The sequence below is a fragment of the Amblyomma maculatum genome, chromosome 2, assembly GCF_055883805.1.
Source record: "Amblyomma maculatum isolate TAMU_Amacu chromosome 2, ASM5588380v1, whole genome shotgun sequence".
NCBI lineage: Eukaryota > Metazoa > Arthropoda > Arachnida > Ixodida > Ixodidae > Amblyomma > Amblyomma maculatum.
This window is the reverse complement of record NC_139345.1, coordinates 114247847-114267257: the sequence shown is the minus strand read 5'-3', so window position 1 is coordinate 114267257 and position 19411 is coordinate 114247847. Positions and strand designations below refer to the sequence as shown.

Sequence of the window (19411 nt, the reverse complement as noted above, 5' to 3'; positions counted from 1 at the left end):
CTTTGTAAGCGTACTTGTTGCGAAGTAAATAAGCCCCTCGTGAAAGCAACGCTTCCGTAACAGGACATACCCTCGAAACAGAGGTGCTGCAGTGAACCCATAATTGCTGCGGAGTATTCATTTCGCCAAAGAATTGGCTACGTTCGATCCTTCTCCGTGCTCCGTAAACGAAGCAAGGTATCTTCCTTTTTGATTTTCATGATCGGCTATACGGAAGAGGATGCACGCTTCAGTGCCTTATGTGCATGGTTTTTGAACCGCGATTTGAGTTCAAGGTCCCTGTGCGACACGTAAATGCTGTTAGAGACGCCTTAGCTATAGTAGAGGTCTTCGGATTAATTTCGACAGCGCACAACAGGTGAGTTTTATTGCGAAAGCAATACTACTCACACTTTCAAGCCTTCGCGTGACCCGACCGCAGTTATGTCTTAACCACGTGACGCTGTGACGTCACACCCCACGTGACACACGGGCTGGCAGGAGCTGCCAACTTGGGTCTCTCGTTTCACATGGGACGGTTATGTCAGAATCAGCCTGCTAGGACCCTGGCATTCACGTTATGGGTTGGCTTTATATGTGGGCTGGGGAAGGAGAAAAAGAGAAGAAGAACGCTCGGTCACCCGCAGCTAATGCTTTCGCTCAATATTTGGTTCAGCAGCGTTGAACACTTGTAATTTTTTCAATCTCTCCTCCACCGAAGTGCGGTCGCGGGATTGAACATTCTTGCCTCTCTTTCATAGGCGCTTCTCGGGCATGCGACGTCCTTGTTGAAATCTTTGCAGCCTTGTTGTTATTATTATTATTATTATTATTATTATTATTATTATTATTATTATTATTATTATTATTATTATTATTATTATTATTTCTGGAAAGCGTGCAGTTTTATTTAAATCGCGGGGTAGCGCGATTGAGGAGCCGGGACTCTTTAACCTTCTTTCGTCTGTTCTCAAATCCGTCTGGTCTTATAACCCCGAGCTTCTCTAGAATGTGCAGGCGGCAATAAAATATTACTCCAAACACGCAGAAGAAAACCCGAAAATGGTGCGGTGTATTCTCTTGCCAACGTTTGCATGACGGTTGAAGGAGAAGGGCTGGTACACAGTAGAATGCTGCGCCCCTAGATGTTTTTTTTTATTATTTTTATTATTTCGTAGGCTTTGTGTTCTCGAAACATTTTGTGGGAACCTGATTACTTTTTCCTTCCGCTTTGAATGGTATGGTGACGTAGCCTAGCTTTCTCTGTTTTTGCGCGTTCTTATGTATTTTGCACTCTTGTTTTATTTCGTTTATACATACTGCAGCCTCGACGATGCTGGTTCAAGAGTATGGTTCAATACAAATGAACAAAGAAAGCAAACATGCAACGTTACGAACAGGTGTTTAAGAATTCATCTAATGAAAATGAACAAATGTTACCTGGTAAAGAATTCTAAACTTCTGTGGTATAAAAAAAAAAAAAAAGAGAATTACTTAAAGACGTTAGTGCGGAGAAACAAATAAAAAAAAAAGGCGGGGGGAATGCTTAGGACGCGATGGCTCTTTGTATAGATTAAGGTTTGGAAAATATGAGATAATTCTAGCGATGAAAAGCGACGTAAATCGACTAGAGTGCACATGAATTTGAGTCATTCAAGATGGGGACGTGCGGCAACTTAGTCAGTCCTAGCTCGGGAAGAAAAGTAAACGATGAGAAATCCGTGTCAAATCTCTAACATACAAAACGCATGGCCTTCTGTAGAGGAGTGAGGTTCAAGTTTTCTGACGTCGCAGTGCTCATACGGGTTCCAAACAACGCGAGCGTATTCGAGGGTGATGCGAGTCTTTTGCACCTCAGAAGCTGGCAACGAATGAATGATCCCTCGTAGCTCGACAACGCAGCTGCCGTTGGTGTTCTGCTTACACCAGTCGACACTTGCACAATGGTATTTTTATTTATTTTTTTCGCTCTCATCTCGGCCAAGATTGCGGGAACTGCGGTTGCTTGCTCGTTGCCCAACGCAAGCCGCGCCCGCCTGTATTGCTCTTGTTTCGGCGAGACATCGCCCATTTCACATCGTCTTTCCAAGCTGGCCTTCCCAAATTCATGACATGGAACGCGGCGAAATTGGCACGCCAGTTTTGCTTTATTTCCTCCTGGAAACGCGGTATATATGCTATCTGTGCCTTTGCCACGTCTGTACACTTACACTGCATCCATTGTCTCGTTGTATATGGCTGTAGGAGTGCAGCTGCAGGACGCCCCGCATTCCCGCCAAGTCGTTTATGTCTCCGGTGCATATAAGTTGTCGCCGTATATACGTCGCACGCGAAAGGGAGACTTGCGTAATAGGTGAAAGCGGGCTGCCTTCTCCTTTTAAACGGCACAGTCGCCGTGGCGCTCTATAGGCCTCGTAAAAAAAGCGCATATGCGGGCGGTCGTTGAGATTGAATCGTCGCGACTGTCGGAAGTCCAATCTCGTCGCGGTGTCGTGTCTCATGCGTGAGTGCTCTCTTCTCTGTTTTCCATGTGGAACGTTCTTTTCGCGTTCTCGTGTCCGCTCGTGAACGGATGTTTTGCGTTGTTCGTTGTCTCGATCGCTCCTATAGTGTGCGCATGACACCAAAGGGGGTGCGGTGCACTTTCGAGACTGGTAATGGTGGTCCGACACATTTAGATGCAGCGCCTGTGGAAAGCCCCGCTTGTTTACTGCTCTGTGGCTAGGTCGGAGCGTTGCAACGATATACTGGCGTTATTTCCTAAGGCGGGACAGTGAGCGCATTGGCTGACCACGTTATACTGGCACTATGCTTGCGGTACCTGTCTCATTTACCTTCGCAACTGTATGCTGGCGCAAGAATTTCTCCTCCATTCATTGTCCAAACGCGCGACGGGAGTTAGCGGAATTTGTGGGAATTTTTTTCATCAAAGAAAAGATGTAATTGGGAACTAGCGTTTCTAGACACGAATTTGACTCTCCAGGAGGCGAGCTCGCCTTCATGTCCGAATTCTTGCCAGGCTGCGATGGGAGCTGAAGATGGAGAAGTAGGTTTCGCATTTCTGGACAGTCTGATTGGCGAATAAGCGCAATTTACGCGCGTCCCCGGCCTTGCAATGTAGGCGCTCCTTTGCGTGTATCTTTGTGGGCAGTCTGGCACCCTCCACCCAGTTTGCTGTCCCCGAGGGAAGTGCGCGCATGTGCGGGCGCGGCCGTCTTCCCGAATGCAAATTAGCGCCCCACTCGGGAGAGGGTGCGTGATCTCATTAAACGTTTATCGCCAGCTCCCATAGGGGACGCGGTGTTCACGCACGCCGCTTTCCCCTCCTCTTGTCTTCTTTTCGGCTTCTTCTTGGCTGTGTTCGCCACGAAGTCCGTAAATTGCCTGGCGACTTCGGTTGCCGGGTCGCCTCAGTCTCCGGGTGGCTTTGTTTCCATACTCCCCCGCCTCAAGTCATTAATTCGCTTTCTACTGAGAAGTGGGTAGATGAGGGCCTGGCGCTTCGCAACGGCATGTGGTTCGATCGTTTCCTGTGCATAGCGGGACTCCTGAAAACATAAATGAATAAATAAACTGACGGGGGCAAAGATTTCTGAAACTTGTAATCGGCTGATGGGAGCGCTTTTTCGGAAAGGTTTTTACGGATGGATAGGATTATTTATTACTCGCGAGAACTTCAAAAATAAACTGACAGGGGCAAAGATTTCTGAAACTTGTAATCGGCTGATGGGAGCGCTTTTTCGGAAAGGTTTTTACGGACGGATAAGATTATTTATTACTCGCGAGAACTTCTTTTGAAGTCATTTTGGCGTTTGCGCAAGCTTTGCTCGGCAGAGGGGGTATAGAACGCGGCACCCGGAAGCGGCTGAGCTTGCACGATCAGACCTGCAATGTCCTTCCTTTCGCAAGACGGCACGCAAGGTGGCATTACGACAAAACTTACGACTGACGTCTGCTTTATCAGGAAGCCCAACCTTCAGCGGTGTTAGTACGTCCTCTAAGACCCTCGCAGCAAGTTACATAAGGTAGCAATTACTCGTCGCCTTAGCTATGCGCTCTGTCCAGCTGGCAGTGGCGATTTCCAAATTAGTGGACGCGAGCCATTCTCCGTACCTTCCTCCCTTGCGTTGCCGGCTGTATGCGTGGCGGCGGTAGCGGGCCATTCGCTAACCGCTTCCGTTGCTGTATGCACCGATTGAGACGTCAGTGTTTTGTGGGGCGTTTTGGATTTCGAAGTTTTTCGGGCCGTTCCAATTAGGTATGTACAGCAGATGTCCATAAACACCTGCCCGTTAGGCCTGTTGTGATCAGGTGCAGGTAGGCATCGCTACCGCTTCTACCGTGATTGGGCCAGGGCCCGTATTCCGAGTTTGCGTCGTTATCGAAGTGTCGCTATCTCACGTGACCTCGAGTCATCTGATTGGTGGAAATGCCGAAACTTGATGTCGCCACCTCTTCCGGTTCCGTAGTGGCAACACCCAGTTCCGTCGTTTCGACCAATCAGATGACTCAAGGTGACGTGATATAGCGACACTTCGATAACGACGCCAACTCGGAATACGGGCCCCAGGTGCGCGCAATGCAAGGTTACCTGCACATCAATTCAACCAGTGCTCACTGGGAAAATGCCGATATGTTGGCAGTAGCGTGGCTCAGCATCTTGATGCTGTGCTCATTTCTTTTTCGTGCTGCTGGCGGCCGAGGCGTCGGAAAAACACCGGAAGCTATTTGGCACGATATCACCTACCAGTACGCCGAGGTAACAGCTTGAAAAGACACGTGGCGGCCGCATATTGAGGTCGGTAACTCTACGGTTTATTCGGTAAACAATGAATTTGCGCGTTCCAGCCTGTTATGATCGTAGAGAGGGCCTGGAGGTGGCCTCTTGCCTAGCTCAAGGGGAGAGTTAACGTTCCCGGTACTGAGAGTCAGACCGGTCGGGTAGCAGGTGGAATGTGCCTTTGAGCGACCTTGTATCTTTCTTTGTCCGTTTTCAATTGTCTCTCTTCGAGGCTGTGTAAAAAGCTGACATAATTTCCCACTGCATTGCGGGAACAAGACCCGTTATTATTTTTGTTTTCTCCGCCGTCTCAGCGACAGCCTGCGAAACTGTTCGTTGTCTAGTCGAAGCGGCTCATGCTGTGCCGATTGTACATTTTGATTTCGTAATTATAGTCTTTTTACTTTTTCTTCTTGCTGCATTTTGTTTCTGGGGAAGCTGAGGAGTGTAATGCTTAATTTCCCTTTCCGTGTAGATTCTCCGCCGAAGCACTTGCCTGCAATCTGCTACCTGTGCTTGTATTCTTTCCGTTTCATAACAACCCTTTAGTACTGTAGCAGCTGCCTACAACACTTGTGCTCGGCACCGCCTGGTCGACCAAACAGCGTTCTTGCAGAAGCGCGTGCGAATGTGGAGAGGCATTTCAGCCTCTCCGCTTCTCTCTGTTGGTTAACGCGACGCCCGTGGTTTAGCGCGGTGACGTGTTCACCGAGGCAGCACCGAAACGCACGTGCGCTCGTATCTGCCCTCTGCTGCGCGCTAAAAGGGAAACGGTGAGCGAGCGCTCGGAGGTGTGTGTGGGGCGAGGAGATCGCGTCGTCAGACAGCGCGGCGGCGTCCGCGGCGGCCGTTGCCTCCTCCGAGTTTCCTTCTCCGTGGGGGATCCTGATGAGCGAGAGAGAAAGAGAAGCTCGCGCCAACCCGCGCTCGCGCGCGTTGCGTCAGTCTTTTTTCTTCTCGTCATGACTCTCTCTCTTTCTCTGATAGATTCTCTCTCCTTCCATCTCGGGCGTCGTCGAGTGGCCATTTATCACGCGACAAATCTCGCGTGTCGCGCGTATGCGACCCCTCATCTCCGCGTCCCTCTTGCGCACAAACCTGTGCCTGCGCTTGCTGCTGCTGCTCCGGCGCTTGGCGACAGCTGGCTGCGGAGAGGGGTGTGCTTGTTGTACCCTGTCGTCGTGGTCGGCCGTGCGCAGCGCGGTTTAGCCCGGCAGTGCAAACATCGTCTCTTTATCGCTCGCCGCCCGGGTTCATGTCGTTTCGTAGCTGTGAGTAGCGTTGACGCTTATATGTACGAGGAGGTTCATGTAGTGAGCGAGGGGGGTATATGACCAAAGGTCGGTCCGTGAGACGAGAGACCTTAGCTGCCGGTCACGTAGGCAAGTTTTGACCACACCGGCAACATTCAGCATAGCTAGCTGCCGAAATAATGGCAGTCCATTGCAGTGCCGGTATCATCGTAGCGCCGGAAGCAGCGCCTTTCGTGCCTCAGTCGGGCAGTTTCTTTAGCCCATCATAAGACGACTGGCGTGATGGATCTGTTGTCGTTTTGCTTGAAGATGGTCAGCGCCGTTACCGGCGTGAAATTATGAGTCTCGGCGTGTTTCCGAGCAACGCAGAAAGGCTGCGCCATGTAAAAAGTATACCCATTTAAGATCGGATGTGGTGAGCACACGAAGGATGAATGTTAATTGCAGGGCCTAATGCATGCAAGAAAAAATGTTAAAAAAAAAGTGCAAAGATGCAATCTCTGCTTTTGGGGTGCTTGCTTGTATTATTTTCTAGACATCTTTTTGACTGATGGCACTGAAGAATATCTGGCTGTGAGAAATCAAATGCGTGACTTGTTTGCCACTGTTCATTCTCATAAATTTGGTGGAAAGCAGGTTAAGGTAATTAAATGACTTTTATTAGCATAAGTCCTTCAGTGAAATTTGTTCTATCTTTTCACTTTTGCAGAACGCAGCCTTGAAGACCACGAAGAGGTTCTGCAAGTGTATGCATCCTGGGGCAGGAACAAGGAGCAGAGTGGAAACAAGTTCTACTTCCAGCAGGACTTCAGAAAATATGAATTCTTTAATTCTCCCCTGGTTAGTCTGCTTGTTATGCATCAGTTCTCTGTCTTGCTACCTTTTTTGCACTGCATCACTTTATACCATTTTCTCGTTTCTCCTGCCATAATTCTCAGTAGGGATTTATTTTTCCGCTCTGTTTGAAAAGCAAAGCACGATAACACTATTGTGACATATTGTATGTCCGTCTGATTACATGCCACATTTTTGGCAGGCACGTGGGGCTTAAATCAAAAGTCTGTGTTTAGTATGAGTCAAATACTGCCAGGAAACGTAACTGAGAAAATATTTTTACCTTTTCTTGACAGAGGAACTCAAGCGAACACATTTGCTGAGAGGTATTCTTTTTCCAACAGCCCATTACTTTATCCTACAATACTTGTATTGCAGGTGCATATATATATATATATATATCAATAGATGGGCAGACACATACCATATCAATGGTGTTTAGTTGCTGTTGCATCATATTGCCAGCTGCAGGTATGCAATTGTTGTAGTTGAAATCGATAAACTGCATTGTTCCGGCTCCTTACTTTGGTATCATTTTTGTGCAGCAATTCTTCTCCCTTGACATGGTGGATCTAGGATCTCAGCTGGACTGCCTGGCGGAGTCAACGGACCTTGCAAAATTGATTACCTTGCAGGTAAGCACTTTGCAGTTAGTTGGCCTTTCACAGCCTTCTTATGCAGAAAGGAAATGCTTTGCTTGATACTGTCATCATATTCTTGAGCAGAACTGACTGATTGAATTGTCTTTATTCTTCTCTTGCACAGAACATTCTAAGCCAAGGTGAACGCTGTCCTGTGGTGCACAGCGTGTTGTGGTACCGGGAGCCTGGGAAGCAGTCCTGGAAGCAGTCATACTTCCGCGTTGAAGACGGCGAGCTCTCAGTCTTGCCACCAGGTCACAAGGTGAGGTCTTGCATTTTTACTGCTGAACTGTGCAGGTCTTTTTAGTCTTGTGCTTGGGTAGCCTCTTGGTATTTGTTAGTAGCCATTGGTTTTGAAACTAACTGTAGTGAAGTGCAGTATCTCATTGGTGTAAGCTGTAGTCTCATATCAGCAAACCCACCACAAGCCATCTCACTTTGGATTTGAGTGCACATTGTGTATTTGGTTTCTGCAGTGTCTACATTTTGGTAGGCTGTGAATTGCCTGCGTGTACATGCCTCATGAATCTCAATAACTATTGTGTGAATTTTTCTTTGTTTTATCCTGTTCTTTGTCAGGCCATTATCTTGGATCTCCACTCAGTGGGCTCCGAGGGCATTAGAGCATGTTCATTATTTCTCATACATAGATGATGCTTGCCAGTATTGTTTTTATTCTCATGGCATTGTTTTGACACCTTGCTTATCCTGCAGGAGGCGTGGCAGCTGCAGCACGTCGCCAACCTGAAGGACTGGAACGTCTACGTGCCATATGACAAAAGTTTGAGCGGACCAACGGCTTTCCAGTTTTGTCTCAAGGTCAGTATGATTGTTAGGTGGCTACATGCTAGCCAGTCAGCTTGGCTGAGCTGGTAAGGCTGATCTTGGTGCTCTGCAGAGTTTGTAGAGTGCATGCCTTGTGTAAAGGAATTCCAAAGTTGGTATCTGGATGAACATAATAATCACATCACCTCTTGATTTTGAGGTGGTGGACACTAAGTGCGGATCTAAAATACTTAAAAAAGAAAGTTCAGTTGCAGGCTTTGACCTAAAACATTAATTTATATATTCTTTCTTTGTATGATGCATTCATGGCCACGTGTAGCTGTCGACAATTATTATTATACTGTACTATTAATAATCTTTTGATGTTTCCATTGGAAAGTGCAAGGAAGACTAGATAAAATACAGTAAATTCATCTTCCTAATGCCTCCACTGGGTTTATCGCACACCTAAATGCTAGAAGCTTATTTTGAAGCATGGGAAAAAAATGAAAAGTTGCCACTGTTTGTTTTCTGTGCTGTGCAGCCCACGAGGTCCAGCAGCATCAACAGCAGCGATCTAATGTGGTTTTGCAGCAGCACAGAGCAGCAGCGTCAGTGCTGGATCATTGCACTCAGGCTTGCAAAGGTAAATTGATTACACACCCTCATCGTGCTGTTGTAAGAGCGACTCTGCTTGGCAGACAGAATATAAATCCTATGTCCTTTGTGCATTCTTTTGTTTGGCATTTTTCTTGATTTCTAGTTGAAAACACCTCTTCGCTCAGTACTTTGAGTTCTTGCAATTCTCTGAATTGTAATATCAATTCATTGAGTGCTGTAGATGACAGACAGTGGATGGCAGGCATTGCAGACCATGTATTAGACTGCCTTTTGGAAAATTATGACAAGTAGCATTCTTCTGCAGTTCGCTATCAGCAGGATGATTCATATTTTGCTAGGTCTCACTGTGGCATATATTACACTACTCCTAATCAACAGGATGATTCATATTTTGCTAGGTCTCACTGCGACATATATTACACCACTCTTAATCCTCCATTGTCTTACAGGCAGTGAAGTGTACTTTGTGCAGCATGAATTCTGTGATGTACTCCGATGTGCAAATTTTTTAACTTTTAGACGATGCAGTGATGTAGGTCTCAACCGTAATTGTCCCTCTTGTGAACTTGGGCTATAATTATGCAATCCTGTTCTTTCTATGTGGTCGCAGTTTGGCAAAAAACTGCGTGAAAACTACAAAGAGCTTCGGTCCCGCTACTCTGAGCACGCATGGGCTCCGGAGCCCGGTCGGGACCCCATGTCTTCACCCTGGGTTGCTATGGATTTCACGGGGAGCAAAGGGCGTGTCATTGAGGACCCCCAGGAGGCAGAAGCTGTGGCCGCAGCTGAGGCACATGTCTGGAAGGTAAGTTCCTTGCTACCGATCTTAGCAGAGAGGCTTCACGTCTCGGCAGTGCTGAAGTAATTCCATGCTTCCAATCAAAATGCCTGCATTTTTGTGCTCCCAAGGCATTTGATACTCTTAGATACTCTGATACTTGGCAGGCTGCAGGAGGGTGAGCACATGTTTTCCTTTTGCTCTGCCCCACTGCAGTACTTTCTTTGCCTATAAAACGCTGAAAAAACCTGCGTATTCGACTGCCATGTTGCATAGTCATGCTTGCCAGCACAGGTGCTCACTGCAGCTGACATGAACAGTCTATCGGATTGAACTAGCATACATGTATTAGCAGGGTAGCTGTTTCAAGGATGGGCTTGGACCTCTTGGTTCTGACTCCCATTTCTGAACTGCCTTTCCAGCGGAAGTTGCCGTGCTGTCGGTCGGGGCAGGCATCACCAACGGCTGTCCAGCAACCCAGTGGGCCTCCACCCCAGTGGCAGGGGCCTGGGGCCACAGGCGAGCTGGGCCTGCAGCATATGCAGCCCTGGTTTTACAGTGGTATGTCACGCGAGGAGGCCACCCAGCTACTGCTCAAACACGGAACAGTGGACGGTGTTTTCCTCGTGCGGCAGAGCCTCACCAAGCCTGGCTCTTACGTGCTGTGCTACGTTTACCGGGGGAAGGTGCATCATGTGCAGATCATCTCGGTGAGTTGCAGCACCACTGTTGTTGTTCGCTGCATGGTGACATGTGCATTGCATGCACGGCAAATGAGTAAAAGCAGTGAGTGCCACTTTCAAAACTGCTTTTCCCTTTTTATTTTGTTAGCTGGAACAGAGCCAGTTCTGGCTGTGCCATACTTTTTTGTTGCACTCAGTTGTACTGTGTAGCTAAGCATGAGATATTAGGCGCCACATACATTGTTAAAACTGGGGTTCTTGTTTTTTCATCATTATTACTTCCTTTGTTTTCCACTGCATGACTTACGACGTCTGGACAAGCCTCTTTGCATTATTTCCTTTAAGCATGTCTCCATTTTAAAAGACCTAACCCAACCTGTGTCTATGTTGATGCCATCAAGAACTTGGTGCAAAGGAAAAAATTGCAATTTATGGGGTTTGCTTTGCTTTCTCGGCTCTTTTCAATTGCTGTCCCTTACAGAGAATTTTTTGCACTCTTTTTGTGCTCGCAGCTGGAAGACAAGGACCAGTTATGCTACTCGCTCGACAATGGCCGTACCAAATTTTATGACCTTCTGCAGCTGGTTGAGTTCTACCAACTCAACCTAAGCTATCTTCCCACCAAGCTGACTCATTTCCTTGTCCACCAGCCGCGTCGCAAGTGCACGCCACCTTCCTCTTCCTCCTCGCCCTCGGCACACAGCCCTTTTAATTAATGAGGAGCCCCCGCGCCTAGTAGCAAGCCCATGATATGCCTCAACCCTGCCGGCCTGAAACATGGACCCTCCAGTGTGGTGTGTCATTGCGGACTGCTGTAACTCCGTTTGGACTGGTGTGGACAACCTCGTGCTGTGCTGCGATGTGTTTTCTCGACCCAGTTGAAGCTTGGGAGAACAAGCACGCGGGAAGACACTGCTGTTTGCACAGAACCCCGACCAAGTTTGTTTGTCACGAATGTGCGACAGGACACTCGCTGTTGTCGACACCTGTGCTTACAGGACAGGACAGGGTGGGCCGTGAAGTGTGCTCGTCAGTTACTTCTTTTCTTCCCTCAAGAAGTTTTTAGCAGAGGCTTTGTTTTTGCCTCATCCTCATGTTGTAATCGCTATTTATTTGTGTCTCAGCTGGCTGGCTGGCTCGGGTCCCTGTCAGAAGAAGTGCGACAAGAACTCTGGAGGCTGTTGAATATGCCTCTCCTCTTTTTGCTTGTTCCTTGTTTTCTTTATAGCCATTGAGAATTTTCCTTCTCCCCCGTTGTTGAGCCTGAGAACGAGGTCCAAAGAGTCGCTGGGCTTGCACAAAGGTCTGAGGTGTTCCTAGTACATTGCGCAAATCCTTCGGGTACACCAACCTTGCTGTCTTCAATGTGCACCTATGTTAGGTGCTAACTTGTGCACCCAAGAGCTTTTTCTGGCTCATTACTATATTATTGGCAGTACCTTGAATCGCAATAATCATAATTAGTTGTTACTAGAGAGTGAAATAACATTTGAGCTATTTTCTTTTTTGAGACTATCACAATCGAACTGATGCTTAATGTAATAATAGCCTTGTAATATGTTTTTTTTCTAATGTTAAATACATTTTTCTGAGTAAGCTGCGCATGAGGATCTAACTAGCGACAGCACTCTTCATTACATCATCAGCAGCAGTGGTGTAGTCTAGGAACGATGCACATATTTGTAGGATGCCGCTAACACTTCAAACTACTACGAGCTTACCTTTGGCAGCATGTGCAATCTCAGTGTTGCATCCTGTGCTGTTAAGCATTCATGCGCCTCTTTCGTGCACGACACACGCTGTTGCCCCACTACAATACATACGACATCTTGTGGTTATCAAGGCAGACTTTTTAAACTCTGTCACTCTTGTCTGGAAGACACACAGCAGGTCAATATTTAATAACCGACATGTGTGCAAAGGGATGTCACATCTGTAGATTATTGTGCAAACCAGCATGACTGCTTTTGGCTGATGCAGGGAACAATTTGCTTTTCACTTGTGCTCTTTATCATGGACCCTAATGTGTTGTCCTCTCAGGAACAGCGTAAATACTGTGCAGTGTGTGTAATTGTATTGGGACACACTCTTTTGTAGTCCTTGGTGATTTCAGGACCATATCAGCTGCTGCTGTGGAAAGATGAGGGTATTCTTTGATTGCTAATTGTGTAAAGCACATTTTTCTCAATAAGTGGCCCACACAAGAAATTTAAAGGACTTGGTGGCTACAAATAGCATAATGTTTTTAAACTTGGTTTTGTTATATTTATCAAAAGTAATGTTGTCTGATGAAAGAAATTTGTCTTGAATGCCATCCAGTAAATTTCCAACATGACATTTTGCTTTAGCACTTGTTTTGATTCAGCATCTCAAGAATTGAAAATGTTGAAGGTATAGAATTGCTTCTTTGCTGTTACATGCAAAACATTTCTCCCTTTCTGAAGCAGCCTTTGTGTGACTTCTGTTTAATTATGAATGTTTATGCAGGGTGCAAGCAAAGTATTTTTTGTTGTGAGATATTTTGTGCCGAAAATCCTCGCCTTCTCTACTGCTAGCTTACGTTAATGAGGAGAGTTCACTATGCACAAAGATGTCTATGTTGTGTAAAAGGTGATCCTTGAGCTAGCCCCCGGCTGTATACAGCTCCTTGTTTCCTTGGTGTCACGATGCTTCTTTGGGTGTTCCTAACATGTGCACACACACACATACACTTACACACCAGTTTGTACATACACATGCATTGTAAATTTCGTATCCATTTGTCATGTCTTTACTCTGAAATATTTAACTAAACTAGATGCCAGAGCATGTGTGTGTGTGTGTGTACTTAAGTTATATGATTTCTCAGTGCACATTTTTATTCTGATTTGCATTTGTGTGCACTTTGGTAATCCTCAGTAAACTTGCTGGTTTCACTGTTCAATGAAATGTCTGAAGGTAATTCGAGTGCGCGCCATTTTTCTGGCTGCATTTGGACTTCTCACATGTCTGCATGCTACTGAGTGTCTGCATGATTCTGTGCTGTCTGTGCATACTCGTAACGATTGTGAAGACTCGCATGATTGGGGTTGCATTAAGCTCGCAAACAACGTACAGTATGAGTGCTGCTGTATATAGTAACAACACACATTTTCACATCTTAAGTGGCTGTTTATCTTTTTTTTTTTCCTGCAAAACAATTTGCTGCCTCACCAGGTCAATTCTTTCAATGCATCTGATTCAGGCTGGTCACGGAATGTTCCTAGCGCATTACAGAAAATGTAATTTATCTTGAAAGAGAGCTTCTATTAGTAGTTTTTGGTGAAACAGCTGGTGCAAATGATGTACTAAAGAAAGAAAAAAAGTTACCAATCTCATAGCAGTTTGTAAAAACATTCATGTTCACCGTCTTCCTTACTCAGACTGAGCAAAAAGGTAGTCACGACCGCCAGCATCTGCCTTGAGACTTGAATGATTGTATTCTTCTTCGATTTCTACATAGTGACATGAAAGGATTGTTTAGCAACTCGTGTGAGGCTGATGAATTTGTCGCTCTCCAGCACTGCCTTAGTTTTTCACAGTGAAACCTTGTCAGGTAGCGAACCATTTTGTGCACTTTTATTTATGAAGACATTGCTTGAATGAACGATCTCACATTGCTGCCAGTCAAGTTCATTCTCATTCAAGTCGTGTATTTAGAGAGTGGAAGCAACATGGTGTATGGTTGCAACACTTCAAAGTATTGTTTGTCCTTGCTGTAATATCTGACCATACAAATAAGCCTTTTTACAGTCTTTTTCTTTTAGCCTGAAGACTGTCCAGCAGTCCGTATCCTATCCAGCCGTGCTTCTTTGACAGTTTATTCGAGCACCAAAAATTGAGGGGAATTCAACCTCTGATGCCTTCTGCATTGCCCTCTTGACCTTTGTTGACGTCCTGGTGATAATGATTCACTGTGTCTCATACTGCCCTTATTGCTCAAATGTGTTCCTTAATGAAAACCACACACAAGCCCTTCGTGATAATCCGTAACAACTGTGAATGTGGTACAGATAAATGTTCAGTGTGCAGCCATCTTCTTTGTTGTGGAGTACCACCGTGTCACACATCCACACTGTATGTTTGCTGGAATGTGCATATCCTACCATCATCCGGTATGCTTGAGCTATCTGCATGAAGTGTGCCTCATGCATGTGTCAGCACTTCAGTTATCCTCCCCCAGCAAATGTGCACACTGTGTGTGCTAGGTGCGGTATAAGATAACGGCTATGCTGTGGCTTTTGATTAGGAACACGTTTGAAGCTGACTGTCCATGCCAACGCATGGCACTGATGCGATGTGTATGCTAGTGGCTGTTTGGCAAGTCTTGAGGCTGGCCTCATTCTTTCTTTTTGCATTGTACACGGTGACCTCTCGTGAATGCACACTCTGTGGTCTTAAAGACAGTTGTTTCCTTTAAGGGTACCGATGAATATATTTATGCCTTGGGCATCTGCTTTTTCTGTGTAGGAGGAGTAGTTCATGCATTTGAAATAACTGCGGATCTGTGGTAACTTTCGACGCTCTGTAGACGTCACTTTTGGCAACTTGATTGGGCAAACATGCATTTTGGCTTCTGCCTTGCATGCCCAGTAAACTGCCTCAATAAAATCTGCAAATGAGAATGTTGCTTCCGTGGCACATTGGCAATAAGTTGCGCCTAGAAGATCAAATTAGAGGCGCATAGTCAAATGCGTAAGCAGGAATTCCATTCATTAGCTGTGTCGTCTAGGCGTATCTTGCAGACAGGCCATTTACTGGACTAATATAGCTTCGCAACTCCAAATTTCATCATTTCCACACGGTAAACGCACGATAGTCTTTTGCCTGTGCTCATAATACATTTAGTTCTCCTTTGTATCCATCGCTCCACTTCTGCTGATTCACATTTGCAGTGTTTGACTTGCGATGTCCATTTCCAAACAGCTAAATTTTTCTTTATTCTGTGTGGAGTTTGGCTTCCATTTGCATAATTTGGCATCTGTTAGAACCAAATGCATTACAGGAACGTAATTGAAATGCACTGGCTATCCAAGGTGTAGTGCTCAGGTTAGTTTGTCCGGTTACTTAAAAAAGAAGCGGATGAGACCTTACACGTTATTTTGTGGGTATGCATATATTAGTACTGATGGTCGGGTACAAGATGTCTCAGAAAGGGGTGGCTGTATGCAATCACTGGCTGTGCATAATCTCACACTTCTCTCTGTCCACTCTGTTAATGGCTTGCAGTGCCTGCCTACTTGAAGTGCATTGTTACACTCCTTCTGTCCAAGTATGCAATGCAACGAATGTCATTTACATGGTGTACAAAGAAGGATACGTACGATGCTATTGTGGATGAAAACTACGACACCAAACTCTTCTACGGACACAATGTAGCGATCTAATTGACATTATACTCGTTCAAAAGCGTGGCTTTTTGGGCTTGTTGGTGCATGATCATAGCAAGATTGTAGCACAGAGTTTCATGTGACCTGTCCTACTCTGCGCTACAATCTCGCTATGATTATACTCGTGTTCACACTGTCTCAGTTGTGTGACCATTGTGCGCATTTCATTCTACTTTTATTTTGAATTTGCAGTTGATTTGGGAAAAAAAGTTCTGCTGCTGGTTTGGGACCTCAAAGCAGTTACGCATTTTATGGCAGATGAAGCAAGTTTCAAATTCAAGTACTTCAGCTCCTATGAGAAGTCTTCTTTTGCAATTGATTTGCACAGGAAAGTAAAAACAAAGCATAGATATGTCCTCTGTGCTCATGTCACGCGCTGTTGGGCGTACAAAATTTATACCATATTCATGCTATTGAGCACGCCCGTTTTTCTTGAACACTTCAGCTTTTTAGTATTGTTCCTAGCAGCAAATGAGCCAGGTGAACCATGACAGGGGGTCAAGTTGGTAGTGAGTCACTTTATTATGGACAGGCTGAAGTGAGTCTTCACGAGAACAAGGCAAATATGCAAGCTTTGGGGGTCGTGTCTTCTTCGAAACGTGCCCAGTGTCACGAGTGTTTTATTTATTGCTACCATAATGTTGTGTCGTTCGTATGCGTTTGTGTCGCTATTTGATGAGGAAAAAAAGGTAAACCAAAAAAAGGAATTGTGAGTCTATGCAATAAAAATTCTGAGTATTCACAGTGATCTTGCTCGTCTTTATTGATTTGAAAGCCTCATGAGATTTCATGTCCCATATTCTTGTCTCCAGAGGCTTTAAGACATGCAGTGAAACGCATTCCTGGAATGGTGGCCTATATAGTGTCCATCCTGCAGAGTTGTTGCGATTGAAGGAAGAAGGATAAGAAAATGCACGGGCCTGCTACCTGGCTCTGTAGCTGAGCCACCTCCACTGCCTCGTGTGGACAGAAGAGAAAATAGAAAAGGGTGAGAAAGACGCGCATCGCAACAGCTGTCGTCCACCACTGAAACGTTAGCGGGTGTAATAACGCCCTACAACAGACAAAAATGCGGTGGCAGGCTAGCCCCCGCCGGAAGTGGCAGTGACCTACCAGTCCCAGCCCTGTAGGGCCAGGAGCAGCCACATTCCCCCCTCCCTGCAGAGTCTTCTCTATGCCATGCCACAAGAGGTCCACAGTGTACACGCAGCTAGCTACCTGCCCTCTACCACATCTTCACGCTGCCATTCTTATCAGTACTCAGTCCTTTCGCAAACTAGTGCAGGTGGCAAACTGAAGTCCTATTGGAAATTCTTGGTACCTGAAGAAATGCATAAAGGCGCAAACTCTCAGAAAAAAACGTGACTGTTCGCACACAGCTTCGTCTAGTCAAATGCCTTCGTGCGCTGCCAGAACTGTGAGAATGTGAACACAGTTCCCTCACGATACATTAACATCGAGAAAGAATAAGAACACAAGTTAGCATCTCGCATGAACAACCTGCTGCATTAATTCTTTGCACGAAGTCTGGCTGCTTTGGAGGGGGTCTTTAGTAATTTGAGCTCAGGTGGAGAGGGGAAGAAAGCAGCTAGCCGCCCATTCTGCACGTTATTAAGGGGGGAAATCATTTTTAAATGTGGCTTTATGCTCAATCTATGACACAAGCCCGAAAAAAAAAAAAATGGCGGGTGCCCTCGACAATATGCGACGTAAAACAGCTCATAGTGAACCCAAGCATCATCAGTTGCTACCATATGTAGTATTTTCGCGAGACCACTGTCGTATAATTTTAAGTAATCATAAATAATATTTTTGCAAAGAAATGTACTTTAAATGCACTTATAAATAGCGCGAATTTCGCTTTAAACGTAAAGCCAATTAATTGGGGAAAACGGCGAATTTTTGGGTTGTCGCGTAGCCGATAAACAGGCTTTGAGATGCACACTGCGTTTCTTTGCATGACCCGACCTCGTACAGCAGTGAGAAATATAGAATAATACCAGTTTTAAATGAGATAGCCCTTAGACCGGAAGAATCATCTCCGGATGGGACATTCGACAAGAGCACACTTTCGGCATTTTTTTTTTTTCATTTGGTTTTTGGGGTTTAACGTTTCAAAGTGACTCAAGCTATGAGAGACGGCGTAGTGGAGGGCTCCGGAAATTTCTGCCACCTGGGGTTCTTTAACGTGCACTGCCATCGCACAGCGCCTTGCTTTTCACCTCCTTCGGGAAGTGGGCGCGGAGGTCGGGATTAGATCCCGCATTCCGCGCGTATTACGTGTTCACACGTCACTCTCTGAGGCACGTTTTCGGGTCATGCCCCATTCAGGATCATGCACACTATAATTGTGCTATTGCGTGCCGGTCGTTGGCGCACTACAAAAGATAACTGTTCTCCTATGGTCGCCCCCACTAATTCGGTGCGCGAGAGACACGTAGGGGCAATTGCCTATAATAGTGCTCATCATCCTGACTTGGCCTAGGCAACCCTGTCTTTCTCAGTGCTGCAAACAGCTTGCGAGATGGACTATAGTTGATTGTTCTGGATGGGGGGCGGAGGGGGGAAGTTGAACAGGGAGGTCAGTGAAGCCTGAAGTGCGCGCGAACAAAAGCTTCTATGCTCAGCCTCACAAGCTGTTTGCAGCACTGCAAAATGACAGGGGCGCCTCGGTCCAGTCAGGGTGATGCGCACTATAATAGGTAATTGTGTTTACACGGACCTCTTGCGCCCCGAATTGGAGTGGGGGGAGAGGGGGTGGGGGTGGGGGGGTGCAATAGTGGGAGCACAATTTTAGTGCGCCGGGCCAACGGCACGCAAGGGCACAATTTGTGCATTGTCCTGAATGGCGCAGGACCGGGCCTCACATAGTAGTGTCGTGTGAACACGTACTAATACGCAGTCCGTGGTCCGACGGTTCGTCAGGCGTCGAACAACAATTTGGCATTGCATCAGAAGGAATATGTGACATGTGCCGATACACGTGAATCCCGTGTCTATTCCATTACAACGGCCGCGCGTATTTCCATACCCCGAAACTTTTCACTAGCGTATTTTTCGATAAACAGTTGCTTAAGAGGGCGATTTTCTATAGCGAAATATTGCATCGTAAGTGTCAATTTACTTAATGTTACTCATCGGGTACCTTGAATTACCCTAGTCACTGTAGAAAACGCACTTCATTCGCTTTCTATGACATTGCTATATATTTATTCAATGCGAGCGCTTGACAAACGCTTAAAGGAAAAAAAAAAAAACAAATTTAGAAGGGAGCGTTGTATGACAAGTCATGTGCCAGCGGCATTCTATTTGAAACTATATTAGGTTGTCTTAAACGCGAAGCTACAAAGTGTAAGTAAAAAGAAAAACGCGGTAAATGCGGGGGGGGGGGGGGGGGGGGCGACAATGCGCACTCGCGGAATGCTGCCATGAAGGGCGGGCGAGTTTACGCACACGCAGGAAAGGAAGAGAAGGGGCACACGGCCAGTCTCATCAGTATCCAGCATGTCAACCCGGGAATCGCAGAGGCGGCGGCAATCGCCAATTGGCCATCGCTCACGCGCACTCTACACCGGAGCACTACAATTCTTACCGACTCACAAGAAGCCTGCCACCTATTCCTTGCTGGCCGCATTTCGTCCCGTATTGCACCTTCTACCATCAGCAATA

At 46.2% G+C, this 19411-nt stretch overlaps 1 protein-coding gene across 3 annotated transcripts in view; it reads left to right on the top strand.

Moving 5' to 3' along the window:
- Positions 1–16490, top strand: part of LOC146199607 (growth factor receptor-bound protein 14-like) — a 195185-nt gene extending 178695 nt beyond the window's left edge. For all 3 annotated transcript variants that reach the window (XM_084595124.1, XM_084595125.1, XM_084595126.1), the window contains 8 exons: positions 6722–6852; positions 7392–7481; positions 7612–7749; positions 8202–8306; positions 8797–8898; positions 9484–9678; positions 10074–10361; positions 10847–16490. In XM_084595124.1, coding sequence (XP_084451250.1) covers positions 6722–6852; positions 7392–7481; positions 7612–7749; positions 8202–8306; positions 8797–8898; positions 9484–9678; positions 10074–10361; positions 10847–11050 — 1253 coding nt within the window. In that variant the 3' untranslated portion in view covers positions 11051–16490. The remainder of the gene's footprint in view (positions 1–6721; positions 6853–7391; positions 7482–7611; positions 7750–8201; positions 8307–8796; positions 8899–9483; positions 9679–10073; positions 10362–10846) is intronic.
- The last annotated feature ends 2921 nt before the right edge of the window (positions 16491–19411 follow it).